The sequence below is a fragment of the Sinohyriopsis cumingii genome, chromosome 4 (assembly GCF_028554795.1).
Source record: "Sinohyriopsis cumingii isolate HCF-2022 chromosome 4, ASM2855479v2, whole genome shotgun sequence".
In the NCBI taxonomy this organism is placed as follows: Eukaryota; Metazoa; Mollusca; class Bivalvia; order Unionida; family Unionidae; genus Sinohyriopsis; species Sinohyriopsis cumingii.
The window spans coordinates 68,295,504-68,313,805 of NC_142964.1; the positions used below are offsets into that span (position 1 = coordinate 68,295,504).

An 18,302-nucleotide genomic window follows, 5' to 3' on the forward strand; every position below is an offset into this window, starting at 1 on the left:
TCATTTTAATCATGTATGTAGAATAGACCTGGTACATCCTCCTGCATTTGTAAGTGGCAACTAATGGTGGAAAGGAGTTGTTGTTGCTTAGCAGTTAGCATGAAGGACATGTAACCAAAAAGGATATGGATTCAAATCTTATTAATGAATCTGGCTGGGTTTGGTGTGTTCTTAGCAAGGCACTTTACTCAAATTGCCTTAAACTAACCCAATGACAGCAATCTGAACAGTCAATCAGTCTAATCAATGACATATAGTGTACAGACCTGCATACATCAAAGTTGGAGCAAAAGTTTCTCCACAATGGCATTCAAGCAGCATAAGGATGAAGAATGTGAAATTATTCCAAAGAAGGAGGTAAACAAAGTTTGAGGAAAAGAGTGAGGAAAAAAAAGACAAAATAAAAAGGATTGTAGGCTTATTAGTCTTTGATAATCACATAAATCTTAAAGAAATAATTCCATTATGGTTCATGGTAAATCTTTAAATTAATGTTATATGATTTGTAATTTTTTCACTCTAGTAAATTACTTTACCTCTGCTGTTCTTACATCCAAGAGTGATCAGGTATAGAAAGAAACAAAGAAAGAAAAAGTAATATACATTGACTTAATCCTTCTTAAGTGAAAGTAATTGAAGGTATCTTCAGCAACCAACCAGATAAGGAACACAGCTATTAAATACCATATTTCAAACCCAAATTCATCCCTAAATGAACTGTAACGCAATGTAATAATTTTATAAAATTACAAAAATCTGTCAACAACAGAATTAAATAATTTAGGTGACCTCAACAACAACAACAACAATAATAATAGTATCACCATCAACAACAAAATAACAACAACAAAAATAACAATATTTAAAAAAAAACAATAATATTACTTACAACATCAACAATAACATCATCATCAACAACAACAACAATAATAATAATAATAATAATAATAATAATAATAATTACTATTATTATGTGGCAGGGGCATAAGAAGAAAACAGCAGGATACTGAATACTCATGCTACCTTTTAATCAAAAACTGCAGAGCACAAGTTATCATAAATCATTTGTTAAATTTTCAAAATATACCAAAATTTCCATAGTTTCTGATATTTTATGTGATTTTAAAGATGGTGAGGAGGAATTATTATCATGAAAGTTTGTTAAATAAAGATAATAGAACTTGAACAAAATTAAAATTACAAGCATCTCATTTTGTCCATTGATTCTGTGTGTCTGGATTGTCTTGCATCTCAAATGGCACAATAGATGATGATGACGATATCTGATGACAATGACATAGTTCCCATGCTTTCTTCTTGCTGGATTTATTGTAATCATTTTTTAATGATATATTCATCATGCATTCTGTACTGAAAGCTTTTACTAAACTTTCATTGTATCTCAAAGATGTAAAAAAAATAAAAATTGCTACTGAGCAGAGATGCAAACCCAGAAAAAGTATATATTATGTTTGAAATGTGTACTGAATATGGTTATACACTTTTGTGTATCAAATTATTCTGACCCACTGTCATATTGTTTAAACTATTCAACAGAGCACACAAGTAAAAGCACATGTTTATGCAAAATATTACAAACACTTGGAAGTCCAGTTCTTTCAGAAATATATAAAGTAGTTGTATTCTAATAAATGACTGAGTATTTATTAGAGAATATGAGTTCAACATCAAGGCACATCTTTAAACCTGGATAGCCCATGACTAAGACACATTTTGTGAACAAATACACTCCTGAGTTTTATTTATGGAGCCCACACTTAATAAAAGTGAATGGCCATTTATAGCTGACGTTTCTTCACTCTCTAACTATTTCTATAAACTCTTGCTTTAACATAATTAATACACAGACACTTTCTTAAACCAGACACTGTTTGAACTCAAAATTGTGTCCATCATATATAGGTGGCATGTATGAAGAAGTATATAACCAGTCTAGGGAGGTTTCATTGTACACTACTCCCTTACTACAATGCTATTCATAAAAGTCATAAAAGTGGACTGCATTATAGGTGAGGCTGCCATATATAGATTATTTTATACATAATATTCAGTGTTGCACATATAGATGGGTTTGAAGATCTCCTGCAATGCTTCATCCCAGGTCTTCCAAATATAGAACCTGTGCACCCTCTGTTGCGCACTTTTATGACAGAAAAAAACAACAAAAATTATGCCTACAACTTTTCATTAGTCATGCATATCCGCCCATGTCTCAGTTGGTCCTAGCAATGTCCAAAGTTGCAAAATATTATAAAACTATAAGATGACAAGGAATATCTAATTTAAAAGCTATGTACCTGGCAATGAATACATTTAAAGTTTGTGACAGTTGGCCATGTTGCAATATAAAGTGTTTAACAGCTAATGTATTTTCAATGTTAAAGTCATCCATACAGCAATGATGATTTAATTTATTCTGAGGTTAACAAAAGTAACTAAATTTATATAACTACACAGTTTGTCATGCAATTAATGATTTGTTAGTTTGGAAGTAAAAATAATTCAGAAAACATAGTTATTTATTATAACAAATGCTGGTAGATAATGAGTGTACACTAAAGGTAAATAAAAAAATGGAAAATTGCCATGGGGCAGCTCATTTCAGGTTAACCAGTTAGTTTTCATCAGTTACTTGAGCACATGATGAAACCTTTCTTGCAAATAATGTAAGTGCTCAAGGAAAATATAAAAGTACAGTGCAGACCACAAAGTGAGGGTGGCAAAACTGTTGAACAAACCAAGATTATCTTAATTTTTAACAGTGCAGTCAGTGGTGTCATTAGGTGCTGGGGTCCAGGGATTTACCCCAGGAACTTTGCCACCAGTACCTGCCTATATTCAGTAAATCAATAAATGGTCTTGATTTTAAAATAAAGAAAAGAAAACCCCCTCCTATTTTTGTGAAAAACCTTGTACTTGTAAAATTAATGAACACACTGGCTGTATGTACTACTATTTTCATTCATCTGTCTAAAATGGTACATGTCCCCCAGACTTGGAGTGAGAGGGACACAATGTCCCCTGCCCTTAGAATCATATGTGCAACACTGATATTACTTATAGGTGAAGTTGCAGTACATAGAGAAGTTTTATATGCAATAATACTAGTAGGCAAGGCTGCTGTATATACATAGAAATTTTACATGTAAAATTACAAACAGATGAGGTTGCCATATAGAGAGGAATTTTATATGTAATATTAGTAACAGGCAAGGCTGCCATAGATAGAAGTATTTTATATGTGATATTACTGCCATATATTGAGATTTATGCACAATACTACTTATACTAAGGTACCTTATTATATGGGGTACTTACAGGTTTTTCAAGGATATTTCATACGATAAAACTGAAATAAAACATCTTACCCCGATTCTGGGTAAAAGTGATTCTCATGTATCACAGGAGGTGGTTCAGAAGCTGGTTGTACAATTGTTTCACGCACCCCTGTGTCTTCAGGTTGGGGATCAGTTGGGTCAGTTCTACTCTGATTCACAGATCCACTCAGGAATCCTCTCCTTTGCTGTGGGCCAAATGACCTATGTCCAAATGAGCTACCAGGCTAGACCAGAAAAAAGAAGAATGTATGATAGTTTCTTTCTGTTAATTTTCTTTGTTCCTACTTAGGGTTAAAAATGAGCAGTAGCAGTAGCAAGTAAGAAATATGCTAATCATAGCTTCAGTTTGCTACCAGTCCTAAAAGTGCAAGTAGCAAGGACTTGCTGATATGGACTAAGGAATTGTACAAACTATTTTGATAAAGTCTGAAACTGACTTATTGGAAATAGGGTAATGTTTATTATCAAATTCAATATTTACTTTATTTTCTGACCTTGTCACATAATATCTTTATTTTCTGACCTTGTCACATAATATCTTTATTTCTGACCTTGTCATACAATATCTTTACTTCTGACCATGTCAGGCAATATCTTTATTTTCTGACCTTGTCACACAATATCTTTATTTCTGACCTTGTCACACAATATCTTTATTTCTTACCTAGTTACACAATATCTTAATTTCTGACCTGTCAGAGTATATATGTAATGCATAATGACTGCATTGCCTAATTTGTATGTTGTAAATACCATGAATGCACATGTTCTGAAACCACAAACATTTAATATTATAAAATATAATACAATATTATGATTTATATAAATAAAAATGGGATTCAAGATTCCGTACTGCAGAATAATAATACTGACAAGCAAGCAGTTGATTGATATTCATTATGTTCAAACAATATGGTATGTATCAAAGTTTTACTGTGGCTAACTTCAAATCTGGATGTCAACTGCCTGCCTGTGCTTCATATTATGACTGCATCAGGGATCAATTGTTTGCACCATTTTGACTTAGGCTGTACATTACCAATCGTCTTGTGCCTGGAAATTCCTGGATCTGCAACTGAATCTGCAACTCATGTACATTCTTCAACTTGGACACAATTCGGTTGAAAGCATCTTCATTCTTGTTGCCCAGCTCTTTCAGAGCCTTTTTAAAATACTCCTCTGCCTTTTCCAGATCGCCACGTTTGAACTGTACTGACCCAAGTCCTTCATGAACCTGCCAAATTGTATTCACGTCCCCTGAGAAAGATGTAAAATACTGAAATGTTAAAATGGCTCCAATCATTATGCTACATACCATGACTTTAAATACACAATGTAAAATACTTTTGTCTTAAATGCCATCCATTATCATTAATTTTAAGAACAAACGTTTTGAATACAAAACAATTATTTCCCATCAAAATTAATGATTTATCAGTTAAAGAAAGGCAGAAGATTAATCCAAAATTGTTTCCAGATTTATATTTGTATGAGTATGACTGTATTAAAATATAATTATTGTGCATAATTTTTCTCATAATTCCTCACAGCTACACAATATTTTGATTTAATTAGCGGCACAAATTATAAAGATAAGGATGTAGGAATGTTGTCACAGGGAATAGTTAAAAGCAGTTCTGACTACAAACTTAAGTCCTATCATATATGACTTTTATAAGTTGAGTCCATCTGCAAACAACATAGATCCTGATCTTCCATCACATAATGTACCAGCAGAACTTGGTATATATTGTTTGTTCTACATATTACTCCAGACAAACTGCATACACTCAGATCTACTGGTGCATTTTATAAGTAATTATATACAGTTATCTAAGTCATACGACATAGAAAACTAGCAACAAGTACCTAATAGTATGCAGTTTCCTATTATTCACAACTTCTTATGGTAACTTCCAAATATTTTATTAAGGAAAATTTACATTGAATGGTACATACTGTCTTACCAGCTCCACTAATACATAATCCCAAAAACCAGACATTAGTGTAAATTCTAACATACTTCAAGTGTTTTCCTATTAAGCGAAGGTAATCAAATCATGTGTTTATTGGAGAATCAAGACTAGTTTCTTACCACATGAAGGTCGCACTGACCTTCTCTTAAAAGCAAACTCTGTACTAGTTACCTCCTTAACAATGACAAACACCACCATGTAAGACTGAGGCTGACTGATCAAATGTGATGGAGTTATGTAATGATATAAGCAATATTTGTTTTGCAAATGTAGGCTAATTTGTGCATTTCTATTTTATCTATATGCATGACACTAATGTCATGTACATCGTATCAAGGGCAACTATCATGATCCATAATGAAACACAAGATGACCGGTGTTGTCCAGCTCTAATTCCCATGCATTTTGCCCACTCGGTGCCTTTCTGTAAACGGTTATTTATAAACATTTGGATCTGATTAATTAATTTAAATTATAAATTTGATAACATAACACACAACCGTGTCTAATATCTTGTGTTTTCTCAAAGCAAAAAGGAGAAACAGACTGAATTCATGAATTTATTGAATTCTACTTTTTAAATTAACTGTCACATTATCAAACCTTTTCTGGGAATGGTTCTTTTCAGGTCAATAGCACAATAACACTTTTTTAATCCAATAAACAATGACCTGATTTAGACACAAATCAAATTCATCCAATCTTATGATGCTGAATATGATCATGGAAAATTCATACCCATTACTTCATGACATTTAAACTTATCGGACACATTGTTTGCACATCCTTTTGGATACTTGTTCCACACCTTTGTTTCACCAATCAATTCATAACAAAATGAAATAACAACAAAATAGCTGACTCCTATGTCAACTTGATAAAAAAAAAATTCATAATGCTGCATATGTTTGATAAAATGCACCAACTTGACCAGTTCTAATTATAATCCACAGGGCTCCTTGGCAGAAGATGTTATGCAGTGGACACTGATTATCAATCTAGAAAACACTCACCCCCTAATTTCTTTGGCTAAATGTGACAAAATTATTGTTGAGTATGTTAGAAATGAAATAAATCATAAGGCATCAATTGTTGCAAATCAACACTGATTTTGCAAGCTCACGAGTTACTGAGCATGTGATGGTTTCATTCTCTTGGGCTCAGATTTCCAGTGATCTCACAAAACCATTGCTAAATATCTGGGGAAAAAACACCTGATGGAGATGATTTATTTCTTGATAAGTATATTCAATTTGCATTGTTTGTTTGTTTGTTTTTACTTTTCTATTTCATTATCTGCTGTGGGTTATGTAAAATAGTAATTTTGTAGCTGACCTTGTCCTAAGTCAAGTTCATTGTGTACCTGAACAAAATCATTGATCTTTTTTAATTCTGTACACAGCTAATACATAGTTAAGCATGGGCTTAATATTAGGATTATTACTGATATAAGTAAACATATTTATCTTGGTCTGAATCAAGGACATTGTATTTACTATGTTCTTTATTATAATTTAAGCAACAGACCTTCTAATTATAACTAAGATTTTATGTTGTAAACATTTGGAACCTTCTACAATGAAATTTTCCAATAGGTAATAGTAATAATGAAAATTATGACCTAGGTTAGGTAGAGGTGCATAAAATCTTGTTTACGGGAAAAATTATTTATTCCTACAATAACATCTGAAGCAGAAATCCGTTTTACTGTTGTCTCCAGTATTCCCTTTGGACTTGAATTTATTTATTCAAAGTGCTCATCTAAAATGATTTTCTTGGAAATAGAGACTTGGATTCATAATGAAAATCAAATAGGGATATATTGTTGGATATAATTAGAGAGATTTTAAAAAATACTGTTAGCAAAATCATCACTATTCAGGCCATCACAGGCACATCAACACTTCCAGCACAGAGCCATGAGATTCTAAACTCAATTTTATTTGTGAGTTAACAATTTGTGTGGAATTCAAAGGTGCTACAAAGAATGCAGACAGATTTTATCTTCTAATGTAAACACTGGACAATAAAAATGCATGTCACTGATCTATTTTTAAAAGAATGAGTTTAATTCCTCCACATAAATGCACATATCAAATTTAATGACTAGAATTACATCCGACATTTTCAAAGAAACAGAGCTAAATACATATCCTAAACATGATGAAAAGAATACAAAAAGAACACATATTGAAATGAGATGACTTTATCTCATCTATCTATGCTTCAAAGTTAAAAATATTAGGAGTTATTACCAGCATCTTCTGCCGCCTGACGAGCGAGAACAAAATATTCCCAGGCCCCATCATTATCATCAAGCTGACTATGTGCAAACGCAAGATTAGCAAAACATTGTCCCTGGCTGTGACGATTGCGCAGTTTAGCTAAAAGAATCAAACAATATGTATGAAATAAGTACATTTTCTGATCAAAGAAAAACTTGCTGATATAATAGTGACTTGCCTTGCAATAAATAACCTTAAATCAGACAGTGAAGTAGATACAATCATAGATGAGCATGAAAACAATCTAAAGAAAGAAAAACAAATTAAAATATGACCATAACTTTTTAAAAGGATAATATTATTTACACAGACTAAAAATTACTAAATTTCCTCATAGTAAATGTCAAATATATATTACAGCATCATGGCACAAATAAAATTATATAATCTTGGATCATTACATTTTCCAGCGGTTCTATAATTTGCAATAAACATTCATATAATGAAAAAATGTTGTGACCCCCTCCACTGGTCTCACCAGCTGGCCACCATATATAACCTATCACGTGCTGGAAAATGGCATTAACCCACAACAATAACAACAACAACAACTATGGTAAATCCACTCACTTAAAGTGCATCAGTTTGGTAAAAGCATTCTCTTTGTTTTGTTGAGACGGTATGGAATCAAAGTCTTTTATATCAACATCAACAAGACTTATTTTCACATATTTGATAACAGTGCCAACATTCAGACCACAATGGGGGCCCCAAGTGGCCGAGTGGTCTAAAGCGCTCTCCGTTACGGATCACTGCCATCTCACCTCTGTCTGCACCAGTTCGAGTCTCAGATTCAGCCAATGTGGGTATGTGAGAAAGCTTGCCAGTAGCTTCTCGTGGGTCGGTGGTTCTTTCTGGGGTTTTCCCGGGTTCTTCCTCCAACATTAATATTGGCTGCCATGTATAGCCTATCATGTGCTGAAAAATGGCGCTAAACCCCACAACAACAACAACAACAGACCACAACGCAAAAATCTATGTACACACTTCCATACATGTGACTGTACAGAGACGTCAGCTTAGGAAAGAAGGAATATGCAAAATATAATCAGAAGGATGGATAAAAAATAACAACTAATGAACAAATTCACTTTATCTGTATTAAAATATGTACATCATTTCCTCTCACCACATCAGTCCTTCACTGTAACTTGCTGCCTTTCATACAGTCTTATAATGTAGTACATGAACTGTTTGTCTTTCTCATTGCCTGATTTTATTTTTGGCAGATCTCAACACTTTGGAGTTGATATACCATTACTGGATGCAGGTTTCCTCTGAAGTTGCAATGACTCTTCATCAGAACATAAAATGTCCTTTCAGTGTCTGCATTGTAGGACTTGTACTAATACTAATATCATGCTATTAAACATTCCAAAACTTTAAATTTCTGGATGCTCATGATCAAACTTATATTCATCAGTAAGGACCCATTCTTCATGCAAGATTTTGTTTGGTAAAAGCTGTATGTCTTTTGGCATTTTCTTGAATTGTATATGTTTGAAACATGTTTTCAATTCTGCACCAAAGAATTAGGTGCTCATTTCAGTGATGAGTTTTCCAAACTCAAGTCTACAAAAAGACTGAAATTCCATCAAAAAAACATTGTCTCTATTTTGTTTTCAGTTACAATGACAATAAACTCTCAATAACATTTTTTTCTTCTAAACGATTACTTTCATTATCAACTATACCTGGTCAGCCAAACCAATATGTACTCCATTTTATTTTCACCCATTGCTAGACTGTTTCACATTCTTCCATACAATTGTTATTTTAGTTGTTTAGACTCTGGCATGCTTACATACCTTGACAAACTTTAAATGCCAAGGTCAAAACAACCTGTTTTATGCCACTTTTTGAGCATTTTAGTAATGGCTAATCCAACCATAATCTATTATCATCTATAATCCTAACCAAATTTCTTCTGATCACACAGTTTAATACATCTTCACAAATTTTAATTTTAAGTTTAACACCAAACATCTGAAGCCAAACTGGCCCTATAATGGAACAGAATCAAAGTAAAGACAATTATTTTTATGATGCTTAAGCTCTTTAGTAATCCAGTCATAATCCATTAACATCCTTAATATTGTATTAATTATTAGTAACTACTGATCACACATAGTATAATCCAATGATTAAATTAAGGTTATTGTCTGTCAAATTAGCAATTAAAGTATCATCCTCTAAGGTAAGCCAGGTAACAGTAATGTGATCACAGGAATATGCTGCATTAGAAGTAAAATGTGGAAAAATAAAAGGAAAAATATCTGTTATGAATTTTATAAATAATAATTCTGAGCAATGCTGGAGATCTCAATGAATGATGAGAGGGACAGAAGACACCCCTCATCATGGCAGGAAAGAATCCCAGCAGGGAGGTTCACATGTATTAAAAATCACATGATTTGTGAATCTATCATATATGTTCACATGACTAATCAAAACACAAAATATTGTACTGCTTTGGCTAACAACTCACTGTCACATGACTAATCAAAACACACAATGTACTGCTTTGGCTAACAACTCACTGTCACATGACTAATCAAAACACACAATGTAATGCTTTGGCTTTGAGAAAGAAAATTAAAAAACAAATCAATAAAGAAAAAAGAGAGCAATACAGTAGGAACACATACAGTCACAAACACAAACAGCTAGCAGAGAATAGAACAGCACATACAGTAGTGAGAAAAATACCAAATTTATCAGCTGCTTGCAAATGGAACGTCTTAGATCTCTGATAGTCTCCGACAAAATTGTATGCAGCCCCAAGATTTTGTAAGATGACAGCTTCCAGTTTTGGATTGCCCTCACAGTTACGGATAATAGGAAGGGCCTGTTCAAAACACTTGGTAGCTTTGTCATATTGCTGTATCTGTGTGTATAACAGGCCCAACTCATTCAATGTACATGCTGAAATGAAAACATTACTATATATAAAAAAAACTTCAAATTTTTTGTGCAAATTTAGCAAGATTGCTTACATACATCTACAATGAAGCAATATGTTGTTCTAATTGATAAACCCTGACAAGTGAGATTTTGGTGTTATCAGCATCTGTTATTGAGTGAGATGGCAGGAGTACCAAGGTCACGTAGTTTGGTTTTGGAATGCAGAAAAAAAACATGATGAAGAACCATCTCTGTGGTGGCACATTGAAAATCTTACTGACATCATTTTCATTTAGGACCAACTAAACATCAGTCTATCAGTGACAACCCCATGTTGATATGACCATCCATTGTTTTTTTAAGATGGCTCCTGTGGTAGCCATTTTGACTATCCAAACAGCACACCATTTTCATTTAGGATAAACTAGATGATGGGATGAATGTGTATGTAAAGTTTAATGGTAGTCCTCCAAGCAGATTAGGAGAAGTAAGAAAAACAAAACTTGTGCTAACGGACAGACAGATGACCTGACCATGTTCAACAGACCAGCCCATACGCTTTCTTGATCTACTGCAGAATGAACTAGCAAAAAGAAAGTTAACACAAAAAGAAAGAATTATACTCCTGTGACTTTCCTGGTGGACAACACATAAACCATAGGATTTGTTAGAACTTTAAAAACTAACTACTCCCCTTGCATATTTCTAATTTTGCAATAAATAATACCAACAACATCAACATGAAGTCATAATAAAATAATGTGCAATTTTAAGTTTGAAATATATGCTAAAAGTGTAATTTTGAAGGAAAACTATCATGTCCTTTTTGGAAGATAGTTACAAAAAGGCAGGAAAGAAAATCTGCCATACCTGTCATTTCATTTGTAGATTCACCAACCTTCTCTTTAAGGTTCAAACAGTCATCTGCAGCTTGTTCTGCCTCTTTTATTTTCTTCTTTGAACGAAGAAAATTTGCCTTTTCGCAAAGGAAGAACATTTCTTTATTACATTCCTCTTCTTTATCCAACAATTTAATGAGGTCATCATAGGCTCTTAAAAACTCATCGACATTGCCAGATGTTCTTTGCAAATTCAGAATTTTCTCCAAGCATTCAGTTTGTCTTGCTGAATTTCTTTCCCTCTCATATTCATCTGCAGCTTTCCTATAATTATTTATGGCTGTCTTCTGATCCACGTTTTGCTCTGTAACCGTGGCAGAGCTTGCCATTTTCTCATAACCAAGGCCCAAATTAAAATATACATCACCATTTGACTTTTCATCCATCTCATTTTCCGGTGGTATCGCCTTGTGTAGATATTCTACTCCTTCTTTTGGTTGCCCATGAGCAATAGACAGAGCTCCAAGGTTAAATGCACATGTTCTTTCTAATTTATAATCTTCTAAATCACGTGCTCCTTTATAAGCCTTTTTAAAAAGTGTAAGAGCTTTTTGAGGCTCTTTGTGAATTAATTTATAACCTTGACGAACAAGCTTTTGTACATCCCGTTTTCTTTGACCATTATTCTCCTCCATCCTCATGCTGTATAAAAGGCATAAACAGCAACTTGTCTTTTATATTCTCAAGCCTGTCAATAGGAAGAAACATTTAATGTTAAAATTTTTATAGAACACACAAAACTCTGAAACTGTATCGACTTAGTGATTATGTTGCACTGGGTTGTGACTCAGATCTACTTATGATTTCATTTAAATAGCATATAACTGTGATCTGCTGGCATGTAATTCTAGCAGATCTAGGTCAATGCAGTTTGCAGTGTGGTATGTATAATGCATGAACAGTCTAGATTCAATTCATACTTCAATTTGATCTTATATGGTTAATCTAGCATCTATTCTAACCCATTCTGAATTCCACTCACACTTAACAGCCAAACTATTAAAAAAGAAAATTTCAAAAAGGATGTACAGCAGACTTAACAAAAACAAATTTGGGGCCCTGAGTGGCCGAGTGGTCTAAACCACTCACTGTTATGGATTACTGCCATCTCACCTACAACAACAACAACAAAAACAAATTCCATGACTTTTCCAAAACGTTTCCAGGGCCATTTCCTAAAACTCACTGACCACAAGATTGCATTGTCAAGTAAATAATAGACTTTTTCACAAGAAATTAACATCATTTGGTCTGATTGTGAACTGTCAAGTGGTAACTACTTGAATCAATGCGGCTGGCTATGTGAACGTTTAAATCAAACAACATGAAAATCATGTGAGATCTATTATTAGGGAAACTTGTGACCCTTGTTATATGAAATGAAACTGTTTGTTGATCCTAGCTGTTTATTGATCACAATTGATCATAACTGTGCCGTGTTCAAAAGAAGTTTTTTCATTGGTGCTCTGGAGAAAAAAGAACAAAGTACTTTTTAAATCTTGAAAAAAGAAACTATGTCAATAAGACAACAGAATAAATTATTTTAGATGATGGGACAAATATATCTGACCAAATAGATATCTTAGAAGCTCAAAAACAGTTTTATATGGAATTGTACAAAAGTAGAATTGCTCAGCTTGATGATGAGGCAATGCAAGAAACTCTAAATGGATTTTTTAATCACAATATTAAACTTAGTCTATGAGGAAGGAGAATCATGTGAGGGTCTGCTTACAATCAGTGAATTCGGTATGCCTCTAAAATGGATGGAAAATGCAAAATGTACAGGCTCAGATGGATTCACTGTAGAGTTCTATAAATTCTTTTGAAAGTCTCTTGGGGGATTTACATTTAGATCAATAAATTACAGATATACTGTAGGAAAACATTCAGATTTTCATACTCAAGGAGTCATCACATGTCTACCAAAGGAAGAAAAAGACAGAAGATATTTTAAAATCTGGAGACCTATATCACTTTTAAATATTGACAATAAGATTGCTTCGGGAACCATTGCAGCTAGGATTAAAAAGGCTCTTCCATCAATAATCAGTGATACTCAAAAAGGATTTATGACGGGTAGATTCATTGGAGAAAATACCTGGCTATTATACGATATCATAGACCAGCTTGGGAATGAAAACAGATATGGTTTATTATTGTTAATAGACTTTGAAAAAGCCTTTGACTCAGTTAACTGGATCTTTGTAGAAGAAGCTTTACAATCTTTTAACTTTAGTGATTCCAATTGTAAGTGGTTTAAACTGTTTTGTAATGACTCTAAAAGTTGTGTTATAAATAATGAGCATATGTCATCTTTTTTTAGACTTGAAAGAGGAAGTTGTCAATGAGATCCGCTTGCACCTTATTTGTTTATCACTGGGGTTGAGATTTTAGCTATAACTTTAAAGCAAAATGTGGATGTACGGGGACTAATCTTTGATGCCAGCAAAAATTGGATCAATAACACTTTTATTCTTCTTGATCTCAACTTTCTCTTGAAGCAACTATGAATATCTTGCAAGGTTTTTTTCTATTATCTGGACTTAAATGTAACATAATAAAAACAAAAGCTATTTGGATTGGAAACAGGAAATTTTCTAATGAAAGAATATGTCCTGAAATGGGCCTAATTTGGTCCTCTTCTAACTTTACACTCCTTGGCATAAAATTTTCTCCAGTTTTACAACAAATGGTGGAAATTAATTATATGAAGAAACTGACAAAGGCAAAATTCATACTGGCAAACTGGAGTCAAAGACATCTGTCAATAGTTGGTAAAGTAATTGTTGTAAAAACTCTTGTTCTGCCCATATTCCTACAGCTTTTTTCAGCAATTCCAAACCCATCAGCAAAAGTTGAAGCAGAACTAAATCACACATTATTTAAGTTTGTATGGGGTGGAAAAATAGAAAGAATAAAATGTAATATACTAATTTCCCCAGAAAACGAGGGAGGAGTAAATATGATACACATATTTTCATTCATTAGGTATATTAAGATAAGATGGGTTAAAAGATTGCTGGAAAAGGAAAATGGAACGTGGCAGAACTTAGTCAATACAACTATACTCAGAAATAAAAGGATCTTTGGAATTTAGGTAGAAGTAAATTAGAAAAATTTAGTAACTTTATTAAAAACAGTTTTTTAGAGAGATGTAATGTTGGCAGTATCTAATTGGCAACAGGAAGTGCAAAGTCCAAATGAGTATCTATCCATGAGTATTTTAAATTTTGTCCCTCCTAAAATATTCTATCAATACAAATCCTGGACTAAAGCCGGTTTTGAAATTCTGAATGATCTAGTAGATGATCATGGCAATTTAATACCTCTTGAAATAATAAAACAAAAACTAGAAGCGATTATTTCTTGAAATACTTCTTAAGGATCTTCTTAATATCCAAAATTCCAAAAGCATGGAAAGATGCAAAAAAAATACATTTAGTACATAATAATTTTAATAAGCAGGAGGATAAAATAATGAACTTGCAAAAACAAAATTCCATCAAGTTTGTTCACAAAGATCTTTTAAAAAAAGCTAAAAGGCAACACACTGCGAAGAAAGAAACTTGGATGTAAGTATTTAATAAAAATATAAGTAGTGAGGAGTGGTTTGAGATTTATAGCCAGGCGAAATGCTGTACCAAGGATACCAAGTTGATCTTTTTTAACTTTAAATTAATCCATAGAATAATTACTACTAATGATTTTCTGAAAAGAATTAATATATTAAATGACAACAAATGTACTTTCTGTAAGAGTGAAAATTAAAGTATCGAGCATCTCTTTTATGATTGCAATATTACTTCACAGTTTTGGTATGGTTTTTTATTGAAGTTTCGGTGGCTTTTTACCCAAATACCATACATTTGTCCCAAAAGAAAGTTAACATTCTTAAGAAGTGAACAACTGGACAGTTTGTGTAATTTCCTGCTTATTTTGGCAAAATATTATATTTATACTTACAGAGTCAATACGAAAAATCCTTCTATTTTTGCTTTTAAGCAAATAGTTACAATGTATAAAAGCACTGAAAAATACAGTTCTAAGGTAACTAAAAAAGATGACCAATTTCTTCAAAAATGGACCTCAATAATGAACATGTAACTTGTATCTGACTTGATGGTAAACAGGAACAAAATATTGTAATATCACAAAGTCCATGTCACCTAGAATGTGTGCCATATACATGTGTGCATACATGTGTGTGTGTGTTTTCTTTTTCTGTAGATTATATGTATTATCCCTAGATTATCTGATAACCAGAAATGTTTGATTGTAAGCTGACCTTGAGTTGGTTCCCTGACCCAGTGGTCAACCTATTATGGGGTTAATAAAATAAAATTTAAAAAATTAAAAAGCTTTCTGAAATGGACTGCCACACACATACATACTTGGCTGCACATCAATTACTTTTGACACATTTTTATTTTATTTTCAGTAATAAGTTTATAAATTTGTGAACAAAGGACAACTACTATTACCATATTTTAAACATTTAAAAAAACTTCAAAATTTAAATACTAAAGGAGTATTCTGCAGCATATGACACATGACCTTGGAAATGGTGTTACATTGATTTTTCTGATATTGGATTCACAATGATTCATTCTGGATTACTTTGGAACTACCATCCTATGTTTATTCTTTTAGACATGGTATGATTTATACAAATATTTTTGAATGGTATCAAAAGAATCAACAAATATTTATATAGCACCCCCATCCACCTAGAGACTATATTGCCAACCTTGACTTTATATTATGTAAATGAATAGTTAACTCCTGTCTTATGTGACAGTTGCATTCACAATTAAATTTTCTTTGAAAAATATGTAATTTAATTAACTTTAATACCATTCATTTGAGCCATTTATGAATCCTATTTTTTTTCATTTTATACAAATAATATCATATTTTTATGTGTCTTTACTAACAAATTTTTATTTACATTTCATATAAAATCGTGTATCATGAAATTTTGCATTAGTCAAAATCATGTAAGTTCACTTAGCAGATACCTGTATACAATTCCCCCTCCCCAGATATTCTAATATTATCTTACCACAGTGATATAATTTCAGAGGCCTGTTAATGGAATAATTAGTTATTTCACTGTAAATGACCAATGTTTAACCAAACTGATTAATCAGAGCAGTAGTACAAATAATGTGCAGTTTTATTGGTATCATGTTAAATCTCTGATGAGAAAATCTGTAGGTAGGCCTATCATCTTTTTCAAAACGTAGGAGGTGGGCGTCGTATCTGACAAAAATATCTTTGGTAAATATTTGCAAAAAGTTTTCTAAAAATGGGGTTAGTTTTATCATGAAACATGGACTTATCACAGGATAAATACACTTAGTTTCCGTTTTGCTTATTTAAACATTTTGCCAACATTAACGTGCCTCTGCATGTTGCTGAAAGTGAAAGCAATGTGACAATAAAACAAAAATTGCACATTACCTTTAACTCCATATTTTTATATTCATGCATATTTTTCGGAATAAGGAAATTCAGAGATCTATATATTTTCACCATAAATATGTTTCGTATTATGCCAGATGAAATTATTACACTGGAGATTTGCTTCCAATTCCTGAACTGTACTTTACAGTAACGTTAATCTGCATCCTATCTACTCGGCTGCCTAGAGACAAAATCGATGTCAAGAACTTAAATATTCATTAATGCATACCTACCATTAATGTAAAGGTAGAGTGAAAATAAGCTCACGTTTCATTAACTGATTCGATAAATTGATTCAATTTAGAGTCATATGCTAAATAATGAATATATCCAATCCGTAACGCACTGTGGATCACTAGTTCCCACAAAAAAAATAATGTTACGGTAGGTTTATTCCTATAACTAATAAATGTCCCTCAAGATTTCCTTCGTAATGTAACAATTAATAAGTATATAAATATTTTTATGCAACAATACCTTATGCCAGATTGATTCCATAAAACTCACTGGATGAAACGCTATTCAAGCGAGTTTTCCATGTCCACCATAACTGTTTACCGTAGAAGCTTTGGCAACTGATTAATCGGTGATAATATAATTTTTTCCTTGCCAATTTTTATGACATATCTGCATACTGGCATAAGGTCTCAATGGATAGTTTCGTATTTTGACGCCTCCTAATTTTTAAATGTAGAATGCATGAACCTAATTATGATAATCCTAGCATTTATAAATTCCACAAAAGCTAAATCTGTAATGTGGTTTAGATTTACTTTGAGATAGGTTTGAAAATGGGTTGCTTGTTTGGTGACTGTCGGTCACAGTTATACTAGCACCGGAGATCAAATGCGTATCTTCGGCTGCAAATGAACAACCAACATGGCTTACGTATGTACGTATGTCTGCTACAGAGATAAATATCTAAAAGTTGAGATGGTTGAGGGTTGATGAAAAATATACTTATTTGTTATAGTACTAGTGCACTTTATTCATGCATAAGGCACGTACTGATTTTTTTTAGCAGATTTGTCACAGGAAAATATTCAAAAATGAATGTAAAAAACAGGGGCTGGTGGCAGTGTTGGTTCAGTATAAAATCCACCATTTGTTTAAGGAATTAACCAGATTGCCGCAGTCAAAATCTCACATGCATGCTTTCTACAAAAATCATTAGTTTGCTTTTATTTGTATCATCAGTGTAAAATTATTCTCTTTTTCTGCAACAGGTGATTGTCAGATGTAAATTCACCAGATAAACTGTCCAGTGAGACCTAACGGTACCGATTGAACAACCGGTATCACGTTACCAATTGTTTTTCCACAGACCTCAATGCTGATGTTTAGTGAAATAAATATACTTTTTATCCTACCTCATTATGCATGTCACAAACTGTCAGAGAACAATGCTAG

The 18,302-nt window shown here is 32.7% G+C and overlaps 1 protein-coding gene across 1 annotated transcript in view; it reads right to left on the reverse strand.

The window, feature by feature from the left end:
* Positions 1-17,464, reverse strand: part of LOC149801391 (uncharacterized) — a 63,298-nt gene extending 45,834 nt beyond the window's left edge. Inside the window, exons 1-6 of the mRNA XM_089955463.1 lie at positions 17,370-17,464; positions 11,395-12,111; positions 10,330-10,545; positions 7,591-7,719; positions 4,399-4,616; positions 3,390-3,583 (exon numbers count right to left, since the gene is read on the reverse strand). Coding sequence (XP_089811589.1) covers positions 3,390-3,583; positions 4,399-4,616; positions 7,591-7,719; positions 10,330-10,545; positions 11,395-12,064 — 1,427 coding nt within the window. The 5' untranslated portion in view covers positions 12,065-12,111; positions 17,370-17,464. The remainder of the gene's footprint in view (positions 1-3,389; positions 3,584-4,398; positions 4,617-7,590; positions 7,720-10,329; positions 10,546-11,394; positions 12,112-17,369) is intronic.
* Positions 17,465-18,302: the final 838 nt, after the last annotated feature.